This window comes from Crinia signifera, chromosome 9 (genome assembly GCF_055691185.1).
Source record: "Crinia signifera chromosome 9, ASM5569118v1, whole genome shotgun sequence".
NCBI classification, from domain to species: domain Eukaryota; kingdom Metazoa; phylum Chordata; class Amphibia; order Anura; family Myobatrachidae; genus Crinia; species Crinia signifera.
Window position 1 is genome coordinate 24,439,663 of NC_139225.1, and position 23,223 is coordinate 24,462,885.

At 45.0% G+C, this 23,223-nt stretch overlaps 1 protein-coding gene across 1 annotated transcript in view; it reads right to left on the reverse strand.

Moving 5' to 3' along the window:
• LOC146036812 (collagen alpha-1(V) chain-like) overlaps window positions 1-23,223 on the reverse strand; it is a 108,931-nt gene that overhangs the window by 2,239 nt on the left and 83,469 nt on the right. Inside the window, exons 5-12 of the mRNA XM_083160685.1 lie at window positions 16,887-17,018; window positions 13,968-14,111; window positions 12,800-13,129; window positions 12,296-12,487; window positions 10,661-10,720; window positions 7,625-7,666; window positions 7,330-7,392; window positions 1,412-1,486 (exon numbers count right to left, since the gene is read on the reverse strand). Of these exons, the coding sequence (XP_083016811.1) occupies window positions 1,412-1,486; window positions 7,330-7,392; window positions 7,625-7,666; window positions 10,661-10,720; window positions 12,296-12,487; window positions 12,800-13,129; window positions 13,968-14,111; window positions 16,887-17,018 (1,038 nt within the window). The remainder of the gene's footprint in view (window positions 1-1,411; window positions 1,487-7,329; window positions 7,393-7,624; window positions 7,667-10,660; window positions 10,721-12,295; window positions 12,488-12,799; window positions 13,130-13,967; window positions 14,112-16,886; window positions 17,019-23,223) is intronic.

The window sequence follows — 23,223 nt, forward strand, 5'->3', positions numbered from 1 at the left end:
ATCCTGGTAATAGATGAGAGCAAATGACAGTTGACCATTTGCTTTGAATTGCTGGAAAACTGCCAAAAACTGTCATTAAGATATTACCAGTTTTTTGTTCCAACCAGCCCAATCTGGCAATCGATCTGTAGATGTATGGCCAGCTTTAAATGCGGGTGCTGACGGTGGAAACTCTTACTGGTCCCAGAGGTTGGCGGTACACAGAATAACCCTAGGCCTGGTATAGCGGGCACCACACACCAGGTAACATACTGCAAAGCTGCATCTGCATTTTATTCTATGCAGTAAAAACACTATTTTGTCGACTACAAACAAACAGATAGGACATTTTTATTTCTTCCCCTTCCCTTGTGCTGCGTCCTACGGAATAAAATCTCCTCGCTGTTATTATGGCTGAGATTTATTTCTACTTAACAGGCCCTATCAAGACTCCATGAAATTGCTGTGTATTGAATAATGTATAAATCACATACATATCACGAGGACGGCTGCAGTAAGAGGGCAACGTGCCACAGACAAAGCGCCTAATGAGGACGCATTTAACCTGTGCGGTACTAAAATCCGATCATCCAACAGCAAATCTGGGATTGCGCACAGCTCCCCCTAGTGGCACAGGCATTACTGTACGGTTGGGGCTCCTGCAGCCAGTGTGATAAGCAGAGCTGCATTCATGAAATAAGGAGTCTGACAAAAGCGTTAATTATCCATAAACATCTTTTACTGACAGTATTTTTACAAAATGACGGCTATCATTTTCTTTGAACCCATTTTTTTTATACTGTATCTCATGAAATGAATAATAAATAATATACTCCCTCTTGCATCCTCTCATTTATCATTGCTTCTTTGTTCCTGGGAGAGCGCATTCTTTCTGCACCTTTCTCTATAACTGCTCCTGACCTCTGGAACTCCCCGCCTTTACCTATGCAGCAAAACCTGCCCCTTTTAAACTTTGCACCTCACATCTGAAACTTTGGGGTTTTGTTCCATCTGCCAATTATTGATTGTTTGCAAACCCAAGAATTGGACTATACTAATGCTCATCCTCCAAGTTACCAACAGTATATTTACATTGTAAATGAGGACGGCGTTTTGCAGCACAGTTTAAAATTCAAACAGTAATGCCACACCAACTAGCAGTCGGCGGTGTCTGATAGTGGTTGGTGTGGCAGTTGCTACGGTACTACAGCTATTTTAATTTTGGACAGCCCTGTGTCACCACCCTTGGATCTATCAATGGTCTCTGTGGATCTGGCAGGAGCATAAGCTAGGCATCAGAGCCCACCTACAGCTACAGTGGAATACACACTGAGCAGCCACTAGCGGGTGACATGACGGTTCCTGATTACAGGCTCAGTACAGGGGAGACTGGGTGTTTATAGAAACTGAAATATAAATATACTGTACTTACTGGTAGCATGAGCATAGTGCCCGGTGGACCCGGTAACCCATCAGCTCCTGGAAGTCCTGCTCGTCCTGGGGGTCCCTGGTGGGTGAGAAGAAATACAGTGTTAAGACACCTATGGTGGAATTGTCCATTCTGCAGGAAGTGCAGTTTCGTGATAATATAGCCACAACCTTAATGAATAAAGGGGTCAATATGCTAACAGCCAATCAGAAGTAGCTATATAGTACAGCTGGTGACATCACCATGTATCTTTAGGACAGACTCCAGTACGCACAAGAGATACGCCCCCTAGGCGTCATACACGGACATGTAAATGCCTTTGGGATCGATATTTGCCCCTTCTGCTTCTCCAGTTACAGACGACGCACAACAGACCGCGGAAAACCAGCTGCATCAGCATTGGAGCACTTCTTACGCACATTCAGGACCCAGGCAAGAACTAATGCACAACAGTCTGCACTAAGGGCCTGATTCAGAGTCGATCGCAAATGCTAAATCTTTCTCAAATGGACTAAACCATGCTGCGCTGCAGATGGGTCAGATGTAACATGTGCAGAGAGAGTTAGATTTGGGCGAGTCATATTGTTTCTGTGCAGGGTAAATACTGACTGCTTTATTCTAACACCACAATTTAGATTTCCGTTTGAACATGCCGCACGCAAATCTCTCTCTGCACCTGTTACATCTGCCCACCTGCAGCGCAGCAAGGTTTCGCCTATTTTGAGAAAGATTTGGCTTTGGTGATCAAGTCTGAATCAGGCCCTTAGTTCCCTGTGTTCTCGTGGGGTGCGGAATAGCTCACAGACAATGTCCAAGTCGACAGTCATTTCGTCCACATGGAAATGTCAACACATGAAAGGATTGACATAAGTTTTTCATGGTTTTATTTTTTTTGTCAATGCTGACACGTGAGCAAGTGGACCCCCAATTAGTGTACTGCGTCCCCTCGCATGGGCCAGATGCATCGCTGCTCTGCCGCTGGGCTCGGAGCATTTTACCACTGAAACGGTAAAGTATCAAAAAGTCCCAAAATGTGGAAACAAAAATTTGACAAAAACTTAGGTGGATCTGTTCACGTGTCGACCTTTGCCAGGTCGACACATTGCCAATGTGCGTGTGGACCCTTTGAGTGTCAGCCAGCCGGATACAGTCCTGGGGGACAATAATGGACAGCTCTGCATCCTCATACAGCACAATTCACCGGTTCCACATTCCGCGTTACCCAGGAACACATTATATTCCATTACGGCCTATTAGATGCTAAGCTGCTTTATAGAGTATAATGGGCTCCAGCACAGTCCGACTGTATCTCAGTAATGTAATACTGGAAATAATGGCAACCTCGCCATTGCCATGCATAATGCAGCACTTCCAGCCAATCTGTGCATCAGCCGCCGACGCGCGCTGACAAGAGCCGGAATTGCAACAAATTTGGAGACCAGTTTATTGGTGTAATAACCGCGGCCGCGCACAGACGGCAAAGTTATCTCCTCTGTAACGTGAGGCGTACCGTCACATTCCCCCAGGGCTTCCTCCCCTCTCTATATAGTTCTGTGGTGCTCTACTTACAGGTCTACCACCGGAGTAGGTCTCTTGGCTGGAAGTGTTTGGTTATGTGGGTCATAGGGTTGACTCAATGAATGTCGACATGCATTAGGTCAACCACTGAAGGTCGACAGGGCTGAAATAGGTAGACGTGGCTAAGGTGGACAATTAGGTCGACAGTCAAAGGTCGACATGAGTTTTTCACATTTTTGACCCGATTGTCGACATAGTCGACATGTATACAGTGTCGGTATTCTGCGTCCCCTTACATGGCTCTTTGTGCTTCGAACATGGTGGCTCGCTGCGCTCGGCACACTGTTATATTCTCTCACCACGCCGTAGTGGATGGTAGGGTATTAAATACCTCTTGTCAGCACATGTAGACTCAAAAAAAAGTGAAGTACTCATGCCAACCGATTATTATTACGGTTTATTTATAAGGCGCCACAAGTGGTCAGCAGCGCCGCACACATTACAACAATACAGGGGACACAAAGAGCTAAACATAACATAAAACTACAACAGATCATAGCAGGTAACAATAAAGCAGCACAGCGCTGAGTACACGATACAGCTGAGATGTAGGGAAGCAGAGGAGGTGTCGGTGTTCTACCAGAGGTGTACTACTAGATTACACAGGGAGATATCCCTGGGAATTCTGGGTAATGCATGCAAATGTATTATCGGCCGGGCACAGGCTGGAGACAGCACTACCCACAGCTGCTTACTATAAGCAGTGCACAGTTAGAGATAAGCCAAAGACGCGTCTCAGTAATGCAATTCAGCTTGTACGCAAGCTACGCGGAAATCTGAGCCATGTATAGTACTTGTATAACCCAATCATTATGTACTGTTACATCATCATTTATAGATTTGGCAATTGGCATGGAATGTCTCAGAGAAACATATTTTATTATTATCATCCTTTATTTATAGGGCGCCGCAAGGGATCCGCAGCGCCAACTGCAGAGTACATAAACATATAGGCAAAATATTCCTGTGTAAGGTAAAAATGCCCAACATGTGTCAACATGTATGGTTCATTGACTGCACATGTCTACTTGGAACATATCAAGACTCACAATGTCAACATGTTCACAGCGTGGACATCTAACCCTAACTTGAACCTAAATGCTAACCGTTAAACAATGTTACCATTATTACCATGTCGACAGCGTAATATTTTGGAGTTGACACTATGCACGGCCACATAGTGACATCATACCGTGTTATCGGTTGTTGGCATGGTAACTGCTAAAGCTTGTGGGTAAGGGTTTGGCACAGAGATAGCAGCTTAGCAGCTCCCCCCCCTAAGGGCAGGGACTTACTGATGTTTAATTCAATATATTCATGTTAAACCTCATTAGCTGCTTAAATACAGCAGCCCAAAACTACTTGATACTTTCCTTTTAATGTATGCAAAATCCTCAAATGCGTTAATCTCTATCTATTTCGCCTCCTGTAATAACTACCGTACTTTTGTTTAGATGATCTTACATCGCTTCCCAATAACTACAGTGGGATAACATAACTCATGATGTATAATATAATGCAATTAGAAGTCACAAAACTCCATGCCTGTGTCACAAGGGCTTAGTGGGGACTGAACCCCTTATATAGCCGGCTATTATGGAGCACAGTGATACAATGTTACAAGTTGCTTTGATGCAGCAACGGTAATTACCATAAGAATGGGCGCATTACTGGATCTCGGCCACTAGATGGCAGTGTGCAGTATGGAAATCACTGGCCTGGTTTCCCTATAGAGAGGTTACAGCTGTTTAAAATTTAAAAAAAAGTCCAGATTGTCAAATATGTTCCCCAGATCGAAAAGGTTTTTTTTTTTCTTTTTATTTAGGGCACTTTGGGGAATTTATTATAGATGTTCAAAAAAGTCATTTTAGTTAAAGGGACATGAAAGTATTCATGCATATCGCTGTTGGTGCCTCTATGTATCAGTCCGGGAAGGAGCAGGTTACTTGGAGGGATTCCTAGTCCCATCTCCATCTCTCCCACCCCCAGGCTCCTTGGCTTGGCTCCCACAGTGTGCAGGGCTGGAAAGCAGCATACACCCTGCGAGAAGTTCTTATCCCCCCCTAATGGGAACCATATGTACAAGAAGTGGTGTATGATGTCATTTCTCTTTGCCGCGCGCCTCTGGGGAGTCTCCCCACATGGCCGGAATTTGTCCCTGGGGAATGGTTACGGGGCCTGGGTGATTGGGACGCACAGGTTGCCTTCCTGACCCTCAAACAGAGCGTGATATTTCATTGCCTAGGTTAGAGGCCATCACAACATGCAGAAGCACTACCCTGCAATGGGGGCAGCAAAATCATACAATAATTACAGGCCTTGGCCAACCTTATGTTGCCCATGCACTTATGCGATCGTATTTGATGCAACATCGAAGTGCGATGTCCATCGACTCCGATCGCATCTTATGGTGCAAAATTTGCCCCCTATTAGCACCCGAGATGCATCTTCAGAAGCAGGCGGCGGGGGTCAGCGGTGGCAGCAGAATTGTTTTAAACACTGGCCAGCCCTCTGAGGGCCAGTGTTTAAAACAATTCTGCCGCCACCGCTGACCCCCGCTAGCGCTACGCTACTCCTCTGTCATCCTCTTCCACACCGCCAGCGCTCCCTCCGGCCCGCTCTCCGCCAAAAGTGTTCCCTCCGCCCCCCCACCAACAAATTGCATTCAAGCGATCGTATGTGGTTAAAAACTACATGCGATCGCTCCTGCAATTCAACAGATATGTGCAGCACATAAGATCTATCGACGCATCATTCAACTGCGTGCCCGCTCATCGCATCAAATGGTCCCTTAAAAATGCAGACAATCATTAGATTTATCGGTCAGATGTGGTCGAAATCGAATGATTGCATGCAATATGTCACAAGTGTATGGGCAGCATTAGACGTGGTGGATGCATTGTCGGACCAGGCCCAGCTGGGGTTGCATGGTTATGCCAGAGGTGCCAGCTGTCACAACTCAAATCTTTAGCACAATTGTCTGTTATTGCTGGTGAAACTGTAAATCATAGACTGCGTCCAAAAGCTGGGGATTTTACACACCCACACACCCCCCTCACCCCCTCCTTTGCTACTTGAGCAAAATATTATTTGTATTTCAGGATCCCAGTTGTCTACACAGAGCAGAGGCCTCAATGTTTGGTGCCTCAGTGAGGCCGGTGCCTCTTTGGGAATTGTTGGGCTGCATTCTCATGAATATACGGCCTGATTCAGGCTTGATTACAGGACAAATTTGTTTGTAAAATGGGAAAACCCATGCTGCACTGCAGGTGGGGCAGATGTAACATGTGCAGAGAGAGAATTAGATTTGGGTGGGGTGTGTTCAAACGGAAATCTAAATTGCAGTGTAAAAATAAAGTAGCTAGTATTTACCCTGCACAGAAACAAAATAACTCCCCCCAACTCTTTCTGCACCTGTTACATCAGCCCCACCTGCGGTGCAGCATGATTTTACCCATTTTGAGAACAAATCTGTCCCGTGATCAGAACAGGAATTAGGCAACTGGTCTTCCCAAGAACAGACTCTCACCACTGCAATCCATTTTAAATGCTGCTGCTAGGCTGATCTTCCTAGCAAGACGCTCATTGTCTGCTGATCCGCTCTGCCAGTCTCTCCATTGGTTGCCTGTATCTTACCGTATTCAATATAAAACACTTCTACTCGCATATAAAGCTATTAACCATACTGCACCAGCATATATCTCTGCACTTATCACAAAATATCTCGACGAAACGTCGGCTTACTGTGCTTTGACATGAGGAAATGGGAAGTAAAAATAAATCGGGGACTATATTATATAAGTATATATTATACAAACAATAAATTCCCTACACACATTGTATCCTTTGTATTCAGGATAATGATGTATTACTTACAATGGAACCTAAGTGGTGTGTAGTTTAAGTAATACATCATTATCCTAAATACAAAGGATAGGGAATTTGTGTGTAGGGAATTTATTGTTTGTATAATATATAATTATATAATATAGTCCCGGCTTATTTTTCCTTCCCATTTCCTCATGTCAAAGCACAGTAAGCCGATGTTTCGGACCCAGCTTGGTTCCTTAATCATGGCGTTCTGAATCCCACACAGAGGTGGGTCCGAAACGTCGGCTTACTGTGCTTTGACATGAGGAAATGGGAAGTAAAGCATTTATTTACGGCTGTTTGGTGAGTGCCCCGATTCTATATATTCGTAGATTTGGACCATATACCCTAAATGTGCCTGATGGGAGCACCACATGAAGAGAACTGCAAGCCGTGAGTGCATTGGAATTATATATGTATATATGTTTAGTGTTTAAGGGGTAGATAACATATATTAAGCAGATAGTTCTTACCCTTTCACCGGGGTCACCAGAAGGACCGGAAGGACCAGAAGTACCAGGAGGCCCGGGGTATCCCTGCAAGGTGCAAGATAAGAAAGCCGAATTACTACAATGGCGGATTATCAACTAAGCTAAATATCTGATGATAGGACAACAGGTGCATAGGAAACTGCAGGGAGGGGGGGAGGTTCCTGTGGCTGGGAAACCACTTACCTGGCCCACATCTTGACCACAATAGCAATAGTATCATTAAAGTATCATTTAACTAATGTTGCACAGTGGCAATAAAATAATGCGGTAGACTTACAGCGGGTCCCTCTGTGCCGGGGGGGCCTTCAATCAGCATTCCCTGGGAGGAGAGACACATGCGTCAGTGACACGTTATATTAACATACGCGTCCATAACATCGCCCTGCGCCACCTGCCCGCGTTCTCATACTGCAGAATAATTACATTTATCGCGCCCTGCAGGACCGGACAGAGAATTCTGTAGGGAACACTCTGTACCGCAGTTTCCTGACGTGTACCCTACAGCAACGTACGGGCTCTCTCCTCCTTATCAGCATTCACCAAGAGTAGAGGGATGTTATTTGCCCTCTCTTCCCCACAGTAATAAAGCAGTTTTCTGTAAAGAGTGCTGGGATGGTGATGGGAGGAGGGGGGGGGGGGGGGGGGCATCATGGACAGTTCGGTGAAGTGTTAAAGTGGCTGGTACTTTATCACCGGCCAATCAGCTCCTAACTGTCAAGTTGCAGCTGATTTGGCCAGTGATAAAGTACCAGCCACATTATCACAATCAGCTCATAACTGTCATGTTACAGGTTGTGTTTGACAGATGTTGGTCTATCGGTACTTTATCACTATTCACTGTATCTCTCCCCAGCAGTACAAGACAAAGCTTAGAGACATGTAGTAAATGACTGGTATATCACATTGTTACTGTACAGACACGTATTATAAAGGGCTGATTTCTGAATAATTCATCATCCCTGTGGCCTATGGTTCTACTGACCGCCTGGTTCCAGAGTATTGTATGGTAATATAATATATTCTACTCATAGGTAGGAGGCAGAGGTTATATATAAGGTACTGAGAATGTAACTATTGCGATGGATGTACACAGTGGTCATTCTGCCACTTCCATCAGACGATGCATTGGTGGCTTTCGGGTAAGTTGGCTGATTTGCTATATAAAGAAATGTGGCGTTTGTCCCGGGCTGGTTCTGAATGGATCTTTTTTTCTGCCCGTTTATCTGCTGAGAAGATATTTGTCCGCGGTGCCGCGCAACATAATGAAATCCCAAAAACATTCCGACTTTATCGCTCCAGTTCCCAAACAAGGTCCTTCTGTATCAGGCAGACTCTGTGGGTGGTAGGGCAAACATGGGCTTAGTCTGTTTGTGTGTTCCCCTCTCCATCATCAGCTGTTCCTGGGGGAGCCAGATTTGTCACTGGGAAAATACTGAGCCATTCCAAGCAGCTGTAATCCATTGACAGAGGTGATTCCTAATAACTAGACATACAAGGTTACTCCTATACTATAACTAAACATCTACAACGCACTGATGTCCGGACACCTTCTGTCCCTATTCTCCCGCGGGCTGGGGACTACACGATAAATCTAGTGATCTATTAAACATTGTGAGCAGGTTTTAGTACTGTATATGTTCCGATAAAGGGTTTATTAAAATACTACACCTTGGCCCTGATTCTGGTTCACTTGCAAAAGCAAATGCTAATGGACAAAACCATACTGCACTGCAGGCGGGGCAGATGTAATGCAGAGAAAAGTAGTTTCTCATGCAGAGAGAGTTAGATTTGGATGGGGTTTGTACTTCAAACTGATATCTATATTGCAGTGTAAAAATAAAGCAGCCAGTATTTACCCGGCACAGAAACAAAATAACACCCAATTTAACTCTCTGCGCATGTTACATCTGCCCCACCTGCAGTGCAGCATGGTTTTGTCCATTAGAGAGAGAGAGAATTTACTTTCGCAAGTGAACCAGAATCAGGTCCCGTATACGATCTCTTTGTACATAGTGGATCCCGGATTAAACTGCCAATGGAGATGGATAAATGGAGCATCAGCCAATCAGCTACCAACTGTCATGTATTTGAAAATACAGTTAGAAGCGGATTGACTGGAGTGTCTTTATCATAAGCAACAGGCGTTATCTTTCAGTTGTATCCCTCATTGATAAATTAACCCTATATATATATATATATATATATATACATACATAAGCACCCTGTATACTGCTGCAGCACAGCATACTATGCTCTGAGCGTGTGACGTACCATTCTGCTTACTATCGGAATGTGATGCGCCATTCTGCGTCCTATATAAATATGTGACAAACCGTTCTGCGCACTCTCTCATAGACTGCTTACATCAATAAGACAACGACGCAACATTTTCCCATGTCGTCGCCTCATTCCAGAGTTTTACAGATATCCTGCTATAAAACAATCTGGTTATGATGGAAGTTTGTGGTTGCCCTTGGTCTCATCCGACAAAGGCCAAGACTGGCGCGTTACCCTGCTCTGAAAGCTTGCTGACTCCTAGTGGAAACATCTGGGGGATGTGGAGAATAATTATCCTGCTTTTTGTGTTATTTGGGGTTTTCAGGCATCTGGGAGGCGTCCTCATTATCAGAATTCCATTATGTAAAATAGGAATGTAGGATTCTTCCTATGAGCAGAGCTGCAATACCTAGATGCCCCAATAGGGGGGGATGTCACCCCTTAGCTGGCAGCCAGTAGAACAGCCTATCTCTAGGTAATATCACCTGTTTCTTTCACCTTGGAAAGCAGAGGATGTGGCTGCTAAGGAATGGGACCATTGGATAGACAGCAACTAGGTCTACAAGCATTAGGTCGACACCACAAGGGCGACATGGGTTAGTTCGACTGTGTCATTAGGTTGACACAAGCATTAGGTCGACATGGGGTTTTTCACGTTTTTTTTTACACCGTCAACATGGACACTGAAACGTAGCACCACGTCCCCTGGCATGGGTCACAGTGCTCGGCACACTATTTTATTCTCCTCCACGCCTTAGTGCAGGGATGGGGAACCGTCGGCCCTCCAGCTGTTGTGGAACCGTCGGCCCTCCAGCTGTTGTCGACACATGCCGGTTCCCCATGGAAAAGTTGAAAAACCCCATGTTGACCTTTTGACTGTCGACCTTCATGCATGTCGACCTAGTGACCGTATAACGCTGCTAAAGGCTGTCAGTCTTCAGAGAATGAATGCAGACTGAAATAATCGATAAAGTCATTAAATATATATATATATATATATATATATATATATATATATTACAAAACAAAAACTTACAGGCTCGATAATCGCAGGTTCTCCCTTCTGCCCTTTCTCACCCCGAGCACCTCCAGCAAACTGCAACACAATGATAAAGGACAATGATTAAGGACAAATCAAGTCATAGCATTCTAATTACAATGATAAAGGTGGCAACTACAAATGCAGCAGGCTATACAAAAAATACACCCCCCAAAATGTCTGCAACTTGGAAGCTTCCCAATTATCTAGAATTTGTTTTCTAGCATTCCGATATGTGTCAGATCCAGGTCACAACACAGTTATGGAAAACTCCTGAAGTGAACAAATTCCAATGTCGGACAGCCGGCGTCAGATCTGCGGAAGACTGGACAGGTGTCAACCCAGCTTTACCGTCAGAGGGGGTTTGGAAAATGTTTACTTTTTCAAATCGGAGGGGATAGACTATTTTTTTTTAAACATCGCTAATTAAAAATAAAATAAAACACTATCTGACATTGGGGGGGGGGATTCAATTAGCCATGGTAAATTTCCAGGACAAATTGATTCCCTGGGGGTAATTCAATTACACGGATAGTACTATCAGGGATTTTTTTTACACCTGCCGAGCCAAATCCCTGATAATTGCTGTTACTTCAAAGATGCCAAGACGCAGGGATACTTTGAGCTCATCATGGATGCTTTGGGGAGTCTAACGCAACGGCACATAAATTATACCGGAAAAAGATTTTTTCAAAATCTTTGAACAATTGAATCGCCCGCAAAAAAAACATTGGACAAAACTTGTCTAAAAGCCCATTTCCGCAGGGAAAATTTACTGCGATGAATTGAATTCCTCCATTACATTGTAAAGTTCTTATTCAGGGTGTAAAACCTACTTTTTTTAATAATTGATATCAATAAAAAAAAATGTATTTAATAAAAAAGCCTTTTCTTGCATACAGGCTGCACCCCCTCTCCTCACACATACACACGCACACGCACGCACGCACGCACGCAAACACAACTCCCGCCTGTGTAACTATTGTGATTCAACATTATGCTCTGCTGCTTCTAATTTCACTATATCATTAGTAGTATTATATAGTAATTATTAATATTTCATTATTATTTAATTAGAATATATTAATTATTAATATTTAAAGGTTTCTTATAGCGCATGGGTTTATCTGTCCACATCCGATTCCACGTCCACTGATCACATGACTGAGTTTGTCTACATATATTTAATTTATTTAATAATGACACTTTTTAAGCAGTTCACGTAATCACAGTAATGTAAAAAACTCAGCAGTTTACAGATCACGGCTGTATAATTAAAAGTCTTTGCCCCTAATTAGCTCCTGCGATTTGTAGTTCGGAAAGGACCGGGCAAATGCAAAGTCAGCTGAACATTAAATGGAGTCTATAATCTAGCTGGGTTGGGTAATAAATAATATAGCAATTGGTCCCTTTAGAAATCAATCACTGTTTTACGTGCAGTAACTGCTTTCTGATTGCAGGTGTCACTGCTGAGATCTTACATAATAAAGGCATTTGACTGACATTGGAATTGCGGCACCTCAATGGAAACAATAGCGTAGGAACAGATGCGTAACTCTTAATTGCAAAAAAATGTTTTGCAGCTGAATTACTTTAAAAAATTCAAAAAAATAACCCCAAATTTGTGAATACCTCAAATTCGTCCCCGGTGACTGCGGCGGAGCCTTTTATGTTGTCGTCCAAATCTTCCAAATCATCATACGTCAGGTCAGGATAGACGTTCTCATAGTTATCAATGGTCTCCACCTCAAATTCTTCATCCCCATTTGCTCCCGTTCCTCTACTGCTGGAGCTCCCGGTTCCGGTAACGGTAATGGAGGTACCCTGAAATCAAATAGAAGGACTGGATTAAGTCCCGGGGGTGACAGGGAACTAGAGAGGGGCCCTGGGTGGAAGGGGTGGGGTGGGCATATAATAGATTGTGTATATATCCCAACATGAACCATTCCAGGACGGACTGGACTGTATACTGCCCTGCTTGTCTTCTAGCTGCCTGCTGCTGCATAAGAGGGAAAGCTAGGTGATGTCAGGATGCTTTGGTTGATGGACCCTTGACAAGGGGGGGGGTACAGTATGACACATCGTAAAGAGGTATACGCCTCTACGGTATTATTTGTATGTAAACGTGCAACTTACATTGGATGAGACGTTGGTGCTGGCGAAGACACCGGTTCTGTGGACAGAGGCTTCATCGATGGTGGGTCCATCCTCATAAATGGTGGTTCTGTCCCCATCAATGGCGACTCTATCCTCATCGACGGTGACTCTACCCTCATCAGTGGTGACACTATCTTCAGTCTCGTAGTTGTTTTCATAGGGCGGTGGGGTATAATAATCTTCAGACAAGCCATAGTTATAGTCTTCATACGCTGTGGTGACCGTCTCCTCGGCTTCCACCCTGGCCTCTATTCTTGCAGCTTGTGTGGTTACAATAGCGGGGGCTTCAGTGGTTGTTGGGGCTTCCTCCTGGCAGGCAAAAACAGTTTGTTAACAAGAGAAGTTGGATGTGTCTCATCCAGACAGGACCCTCACAGCATTACACTGCGCTGCTGTTAGTGCTGTGATACAGGCGGTCACTGCAACTCTCTGTATAATATTGGTATTGCAAAGCATTCCGCCGCACCCCCCTCATTCAGCTGGGCGCACCTCTTCGGCTTCTTGCTGCCTCCCCTCAGTGGGCCCTACCATTGAATCAAATGCCCCAGTCTGACACTGGTACTACACAATAGTGAATGAGTCACACACCGCTAGGAATTATTAAGGTCAATATTGCTTATGTGTAACATTTAAGGTGCGTACACACGTACAGATTTTTCAGTTTGATCTGTCTGGTGGGAACAAAAACCTGGAAATGTATGGGAGCAAATGACAATCAAAAAATTGTTCCCAAACGCTTGAATCAGGCAGTGATCAGTCAGACAAATTGTTTAAATCCTTCTGATATAACAAATTTATCACAGCAATTTTTTTTGTTTTCCTGCATTTGGGTGGAAATTTTTGATTGTCATACGTTTCGATACATTTCCAGGTGGTTGTTCCCACTAGATAGATCAGACAGAACAATCTGTACGTGTGTACGCACCTTTTCTGTGATTGCTGGCATAATCAATAAGCACAAACAGCGACTCGATCGGATCCAAGCCGGCTGCGTTTGTGACTTGCAGTATAAAACAGATCTGTGATTACATCGCTACAGTGTGTGTGTACATCTCAGCCCTCCTAATTCTCCGACTCACCCATATTCCAAAGCCTGGAATATTATACAACGGCCGGAGGGTGAGATTGTGATGTTACTTAGCGTTACCTCTTCAAAGTCCGGCTGCGGTCGTACAGCTTCAGCAACTGCAGCAACAGGTGGTTTGGTGGTTGCGGGTTTTTCATTTTCATCTTCATAATATGGATATTCATAATAATAACCTTCATCCCCTTCCGCGGCTTCGGGGTACTGCTAAATTTACAAGCAGAACACGGGTGAGTACAAGAGATGCAAAAATCCTGGTCCAGGAGGGAACATGATGCAATTAATAAACAAACAATGACCTGGATATACAGGAGGGTCTGACACACCGCCGGGGAGGTACAGTCCCTGCATGGATTGCAATTGGCTTAGAGCAGGGGTCCTCAAACTATTTTGCTCTGGGACCCCATCAGACAATAAAAATAATGACAGGACCCCAGCAAGTTACTGCAGAAGGTCATCACATCACATCACACGTGTAGTCAGCAGACAGCACATACATGGCAGCATTGTGGGGGCACAAAATGATGGGAGGAGCCTAAAATAACAGACAATTCAACAGATGTTTCACACTCCTTGAATCACTGACTGAGATTAGAAAAATCATCAGCCTGATGGTCAGCAACATGGAGTCATGACCCCATGCTGAGAAGGTCGCCCACTTTGGGGTTAGGACCCACAGTTTAAGAATCACTGGCTTAGAGCTTGCTTTGTGTTTAGCCACACCAAGCATAGGGTACGATATGGTGGGATGGTCTCTGTGTGACTAGGCCAGCACCCAACACCATGTCATTGTTACTAGGAAGACCTATGGACATGGGCAGGAGCCAGCCTAAATATCATGGTGCATCGGTGACATGTCACCCCACCACATCTAGTACTGATGTGCAACTGGCTATACATTAGAGAAACAGGCAATCTGCAGCAACTGCGTCTTCTGCAAACCCCTTCCTGTCACTCTTACTCAGGTGTGATAGTTCCCTCATCTATGTATCTCCTCCAAACCCATTCCTGTCACTCTTATTCAGGTATGATGGTTCCCTCATCTCTATGTCTCCTCCAAACCCCTTCCTGTCACTCTTATTCAGGTGTGATAGTTCCCTCATCTCTGTATCTCCTCCAAACCCCTTCCTGTCACTCTTATTCAGGTGTGATGGTTCGCTCATCTCTGTGTCTCCTCCAAACCCCTTCCTGTCACTCTTATTCAGGTGTGATGGTTCCCTCATCTCTGTATCTCCTCCAAACCCCTTCCTGTCACTCTTATTCAGGTGTGATAGTTCCCTCATCTCTGTATCTCCTCCAAACCCCTTCCTGTCACTCTTATTCAGGTGTGATGGTTCGCTCATCTCTGTGTCTCCTCCAAACCCCTTCCTGTCACTCTTATTCAGGTGTGATGGTTCCCTCATCTCTGTATCTCCTCCAAACCCCTTCCTGTCACTCTTATTCAGGGGTGATGGTTCCCTCATCTCTGTGTCTCCTCCACAAGCCGTCCTGTCACTCTTATTCAGGTGTGATGGTTCCCTCATCTCTGTGTCTCCTCCACAAGCCGTCCTGTCACTCTTATTCAGGTGTGATGGTTCCCTCATCTCTGTGTCTCCTCCAAACCCCTTCCTGTCACTCTTATTCAGGTGTGATGATTCCCTCATCTCTGTGTCTCCTCTAAACCCCTTCCGGTCACTCTTATTCAGGGGTGATGGTTCTCTCATCTCTGTATCTCCTCCAAACCCCTTCCTGTCACTCTTATTCAGGTGTGATGGTTCCCTCATCTCTGTATCTCCTCTTATTTAGGTGTGATGTTCCCTCATCTCTGTGTCTCCTCCAAACCCCTTCCTGTCACTCTTATTCAGGTGTGATGGCTCCCTCATCTCTGTGTCTCCTCCAAACCCCTTCCTGTCACTCTTATTCTGGTGTGATGGTTCCCTCATCTCTGTATCTCATCCAAACCCCTTCCTGTCACTTTTATTCAGGTGTGATGGCTCCCTGATCTCTGTGTCTCCTCCAAACCCCTTCCTGTCACTCTTATTCAGGTGTGATGGTTCCCTCATCTCTGTATCTCCTCTTATTAAGGTGTGATGGTTCCCTCATCTCTGTGTCTCCTCCACAAGCCATCCTGTCACTCTTATTCAGGTGTGATGATTCCCTCATCTCTGTGTCACCTCTAAACCCCTTCCGGTCACTCTTATTCAGGGGTGATGGTTCTCTCATCTCTGTATCTCCTCCAAACCCCTTCCTGTCACTCTTATTCAGGTGTGATGGTTCCCTCATCTCTGTATCTCCTCTTATTTAGGTGTGATGTTCCCTCATCTCTGTGTCTCCTCCAAACCCCTTCCTGTCACTCTTATTCAGGTGTGATGGCTCCCTCATCTCTGTGTCTCCTCCAAACCCCTTCCTGTCACTCTTATTCTGGTGTGATGGTTCCCTCATCTCTGTATCTCATCCAAACCCCTTCCTGTCACTTTTATTCAGGTGTAATGGCTCCCTGATCTCTGTGTCTCCTCCAAACCCCTTCCTGTCACTCTTATTCAGGTGTGATAATTCCCTCATCTCTGTATCTCCTCTAAACCCCTTCCGGTCACTCTTATTCAGGGGTGATAGTTCCCTCATCTCTGTATCTCCTCCAAACCCCTTCCTGTCACTCTTATTCAGGGGTGATGGTTCCCTCATCTCTGTATCTCCTCCAAACCCCTTCCTGTCACTCTTATTCAGGGGTGATGGTTCCCTCATCTCTGTATCTCCTCTTATTTAGGTGTGATGGTTCCCTCATCTCTGTGTCTCCTCCACAAGCCTTCCTGTCACTCTAAGGTGTGATAATTCCCTCAAATTACACTGGACCTAACCGCACAGTGAGACTTATCCAGACAGGGAAATTGTGGAGGACAATATACATACACATTTAAACCTCATACAGAAGTTTATATGTGGGGGGGGGGGGGGGTGTTGGTTTAGTGTGCACAACTTGCATCTCTTATTGTATCATTTACTTACATATTCATCTGGGTTGGGATCCTGAGACTGGGGTGTATCGGGGGCGGCGGTGTCGCAGTCGGGACTGTAGTGTTCACAGTAATCGAAGGCAGCTCGATGGTCCGACACAATTAAGAGTTGTTGAATATCTCCCTAAAATGACAATAGAGAATTACAGTGAGACAGATGGCAGTGAAACTGTGTATAGGACTCTGAGGGAAGAGCACACATTGGTCACCATTTGTCTTCTGCTTTACAAGGCTAGCGGTGTCAGAGAAAGTAACTAATGCAGGACATAGATTATCATATAAAACAATTGTATCTTCCAATACAACTAAAATACAATTCTTAATGCCTCCAAATATAATATATATCAGAAAAACCTGAAGTCAAATATCCTTTGGTAGGAATTTCAGGGGATAACATTCACAAGTTTCGATCCCTTTGCGGCTACGAATAATGTCCTGTTGGCCCCGCCTCCCCATGAAATGAAGCGCCATGAATATGTCACAGGGATTAAGGTCGCTTCCCCTTAGGATAGCTCAATTATTAATATGCATGGTTACATTAAACCTTTCTATGCAGGTGTTCCAGGAATATTTAATTTCTTTCACGTACATGAAGTGCAGGTAGACATTTTCTGGTCTTGTCCAACATTTAAAAGAATGTATCAAATATATGCAAACTATTTTAATATTGGACTACGATATTCTTTCTTGTAAATTCTCCTTGTTTGCAATAAAAACATTCTTAAAAAAAAAAGAATGTATCAAATCCCTTCAATAGGACCCGATCACATCGCTGGGAATGCAGTCAATCGCTTACTTACAGTAGGGACCAGTTACATCATTGACAATGCAGCCAATCCAGCCACTAGGAGCCAGTGACATCACTGTGAATGCAGCCAATCACTTAACTGGGTTATAGTTATGGAGTGAATGGATAAGCTATATAGGTAAAATATAGCTTATCCATTCACTAAAAACCAGTGGCATCACTGAGAATGCTCCTATCCAGTCACTAGAAACCAGTGACATCACTGAGAGTGCAGCCTATCCAGTCAATAGGAACTAGTGACATCACTGAGAGTGTAGCCTATCCAGTCACTAGAAACCAGTGACATCACTGAGAGGGCAGCCTATCTAGTAACTAAAAACCAGTGGCATCACTGAGAATGAAGCCTATCCTGTCACTAGAAACCAGTGACATCACTGAGAGGGCAGCCTATCCAGTCAATAGGAACTAGTGACATCACTGAGAGTGTAGCCTATCCAGTCACTAGGAACCAGTGAAATCATTGAGAATTAAGTATATCCATATACTGGGATGAATAGTCTAACTGTTATGTAATGTATATTGTTACAGGGGAGGTTATAATTTTTAAATAAGCTAAGCAAATAATGTAACCCTGCTGATTGACACAAAAAGTACTAAAAACATGTAATAAATATATATGGATTTCAATAACGGGATCTGTCTTTAGGGACTGTCAAGCAATTAGCCCAATACTTAATTGTACATTAAGAATAGTGTCCACATAACACGGGGGGAACAAGCCGCTCCCCATACCGTCACACAAGAGGACAGAAGTGCTAGAATTACGGCGCACTGGAAAAACCAAGGTAGCGGCCATGTCCAACTCCTCTCAGTCTCCCAACTGTTGATTAAACAAACAGAGACCACAATGTGCCTTCAATTAGGCCCAGTGCCCGGGGATGAATCAGTGCCTGAGGCTGCTCAGATTCCCATGTCACAGAGAACTGGGGTAAGTGAATCATTTACAAAAGGATTTCAGCTTTCCAGCCACTGTCCCAGAAAACCATGAAACTGGGAGTAGGGACTGTTCCATCATTCCCAGCTGATGCAGGAGGGAGGCATTGACTAGATACATCAAAATGGCCTGAACTGGTAAGATTAGCCAGTGCCCCCTGCCATTTCTTAGAAAAACACCAGCACCACCATTTATTCAGTTACAGTAACAAAGCAGCCACATTGGGCCAAGAAAACAGCCTGGGATCAGGATAAAGGGCAGGGAATAAAGACTTTGGTAAGCAACCAGATCCAGAGGTCTCTCACTCCTTCTATCACACGTGGGACAAACTGTGGTACTCCAGCACCTGGGAGTATTGGGACGACAAGCATAAATACCCCTTCCTATTCAACACATACTGGTAGCCCCTGTCGGGGATAGTCTATAAAAGTTGTGTTATTCCTATTGGATGTAAGGTATCCGGGTGATACAGTGTCTTGGTCATCATATACTAGGTCCAGACCATATGGTCAACATGTACTAGAACTCGGGCGTAGGCAACCTGTGGGTATCCAGCTGTTGTGAAACTACACATCCCAGCATGCATTGCCACCGTTTTAGCATTCACTAATAGCAAAGCATGCTGGGACTTGTAGATTCACAACAGCTTGAGAGCCAGAGGTTGCCCATGCCTGCACTAGGTCCACACCATACAGCAAGTCAACGCTGACAATAGGTCAACGTAAGCAAAGGGTCAACATGCCATTGTTTGATACACTAAAAGGTTGACGTGAGTTTTTAACAATTTGTTTATTATTTTGGTGAACTATTTCATTGTTTTCGATCCACGTGGACTACAATTAGGAAAGGCAATGTGTGCTGAGCACAGCAAGCCATGCGAGTACACACGCTACATGTCGACAGGCGATGATATGGACTCCAAAAATATTGTGAAAAACAGCTAATCTCCGACCGCAGTAGAAGTGACCTATGGGTGGAAGGCTGGGGGCGTGTGGAACAGATCTGTCACTACTGCCATCTTAATCATGTGTAATGGACAATGTTGTCTGCAAGTGTTTCACTGTTGGCGCAGAAAACCCCTCTGATCACCTTAGCATGCAGAGGAAACCCGAATATGAATTTTTCTGCAAACTCAGGGTTTCTGGAAGAACGAGACGAAGACTGGGGAAGGTGGGGGTGGTGGGGTGCAGTGACCTCAGGTTTGGGAATATGTGCGTAATAGGAAACACATGCGGAGAGAGCATTTACTAGGTAACCACAGAATTAAGATGAATGATAGTTTCAATTTCACTCCTGCTAAGACAATATTCCTGGTTTCCATTCGCCCCGCTTTCTGCTAATGTAAGGGGAACGGATGCAGCGTCTCCTCTGGGTTAATGTTATGTTTTGAGCTCTGAGAACAGACAGGAGTCTGCGAAAGCGATCACATTCCCATCGTGAACATGAAGCGTGAACTCTGTGTTTGCCTTATAGAAGGGAATAAAAAAACAATCTGCATCCCGGATCCGCGCATTTACCATCCGCAATACATCCAGCCGAGCAGGGGTCCTCCGGAGTGACGCAGTGCTGGGAATCCCTCCGCAGAAACGCACGGGGGTAGGGACGGAGGTATAGATAATATTGTATTTATTATTGGAGACCTAGGGTTCTTTGTACGAAGCCTTGGAGAGAGAGGGTATATACGGTCGCTAGGTCAACATGCTTGGGTCAGCCACCGAAGGTCAACACGGCTAAGGTCAACACAAGCATTAGGATGACAATGGCAAGGTCGACATGAGTTTTTCACATTTTATTTTGGAGCCGACATTTGCCGACAGGGGATGTGGTACACTTTGACAATGTCCATGTCGACCATGTTGACTTTCGGGACAAAATAAAAACATGAAAAACCTTTTGACTGTCGACCTCGTTAGTGTCGACCTCCCAAGCCTGTTGACCTTAGTCATGTCAACCTTTTTCATGTGTCAATCTAAGCCATGTTGACAGTCTGTGGTCGACCCAAAGCATGTCGACCTAATATTGGTCGACTCAATGACCTATACCCAGAGAGAGATGAAAGACCAACCAATCAGCCCACAACTGCCATTTTTCAAACACAGCCTATTAGATGGCAGGTTGGAGCCGAATGGTTGGTGCTGTATCTCTGTCCACTTTATCTCTCTCTGAGGATTGGCTGTTACTCTAAACTGCACTAAGCCTTGGAGAGAGATAAAGTGACAGAGATAAAATACCAACCCATCTACCACTAACTGTCATTTTTTTCAGACAACGCATGTGACATGACAGTTGGGGGCCAATTGGTTGGTACTGTATCTCCATACACTTTATCTCCCTCCAAGACCACTTGAATGAACTCATTGAGAAAAAAAAAAAAGGACTGTTACTGTGTTACTGTATGACAATGGTCTGGAACCGATGTGATCACTGTACCACGCTGCGGATTATGTCTGCGTTATATGAATAACGGATAATACATAAATATATACATACTGGAAATTTTTACTATGAAGATTAATATAATTTACGATCTAGAGGTAAAATACACAGAATTTGGCAGAATTACTATTAGTCCCCTAGGACCAGGAGGAAATACCAGACACCATACATCATGAGGACAAAGTTCATGGTTCTTCCTTGGGTCATGCTGCAGACACCCAGGGCAGTTTCCAGGGCCCCCTGGGACTCTGGGGAAAGGGAAGCGGTCAGTGATTTGTAGCACCGCCTGTGGATGACATACTAAAGGGGCAGAGGGTGGGAAGTGACAGTGCCCAAGTGTCAGTCACAACACTGAGCTCACAGGGAGCCCAGGAATGTGACCTCTCGCCTGACAGACATATGTCATCCTCATTGCCACCTGGTAACCAGGGGACACCAGGACATGACAGCAGCCTCGTCAGCCCCAGCTGCTGCCCATAAATACTTCTACTTCCAGCGCTGTCCGAGAGCTGGGATGGGCTGGAGGAGGGTGAATGGCATCTATCAGTGCTGGGGAAGAGCTCATATAACAGCTAGGGTGAGAATGGAGATCATATTGCATGGGGGCTACAGTGAAAGATCCTATAATGTATCAGACCTATACAATGTAACAAATATTACAGCAATGTATATAATGTTATAATCACAGCAGATACAGGAGCTGATACAATGTCATGTATGTTATTGTATCATAACAAATGATACAATGTAATAAATCAGTTTCAGGAGCTCAGACAATGCTGCAGATAACAGCCAATCACTTTCTACCTATGATTATAAAGAAGGCACTTTATAAATGCTAGCTAGAAGCTGATTGGTCGATATAAACAACTCCTTGCACACTTCTCCCTTAGTAGGTTTGATACAGTTCCCTGGTACAGGTCACATGTGATCGCTGGATACATATCCATTCAGAACATACATTGCCGGGACAATGTCTAGCACAATTAGGGGTACATTTACTAAGATGGGAGTTCTATTGAAGATGGCATGTTGTCCATAGCAACCAGTCCGACTCTTCTTCTTCTTAACCATTTCGCACCTTCTAGAAGATAACAAGTAGAATCTGACGGGTTGCTATGGGCAACTTCCCCGCCGTACCTCAGGAAGATCCGATTCAGAGGCCCGGGGTATCCAGCCTGATTAATCCTGGATGGGGTTAATGTGAGAGCCTATCTCTGCACCTCTATGAGGAGCATTAACAGAACAGGGGGCGGCATTATCTTTTTAACTAAGGCCCTTTCAGTGGGTCACAGAGCGCCATGAATAGGGCCCATTGTCCCATCTGACCTGGGAGATGTGGAACATCTGAGCCTGCGTTCCACCATCTCTCTGTAATGCTGCACAGAGTCCATAGCTGCTGCCCTTTATCTGCGCGCCTGTACCCTATCTATATAACAGTAGGGGAACACACCATGGCCCTCTAGAGCAGGGGTGGCCAACCGGTCAGAGGTAAAGAGACGAAAAATATCTGTAGTCAAGCTAAAGAGCCAACAACATGCACGTGCCTTCGATGCGCGTGCCAAAAAAAGGGGCATGGTCTATTTGGACCCCTTGGGTGGGTGTAATACACATATGCCTCCAAAAGTGCAGTGCCATATATACATATGCCCCCAATAGAGCCAGATACACATATGCTCCCACGGTGCTGGGTATGCCCCCACGGTGCCAAAAAGCTGGTATGCCCCCACGGTGCCAAAAAGCTGGTATGCCCCCACGGTGCCAAAAAGCTGGTATGCCCCAACGGAGCCAAAAAGCTGGTATGCCCCAACGGAGCCAAAAAGCTGCTATGCCCCCACGGTGCCACAAACTGCTATGCCCCCACGGTGCCACAAACTGCTATTCCCCCACGGTGCCACAAACTGCTATGCCCCCACAGTGCCACAAACTGCTATGCCCCCACAGTGCCACAAACTGCTATGCCCCTACAGTGCCAATTTCCCAGCAGCAGCACTCACCGTTGCTGCTGCTGCCGGGCGTGGAGAGGACAGTCTGGTGTCCCCCTGCAGTCCTGTCATGTCACTGAGGGGAGGAGAGCACAGCACACCATGCGTCTCCTTCCCCCCCTTACTTCCCTGTGACTGGGCCGCCCACCAATCAAAGCTCGCGGGC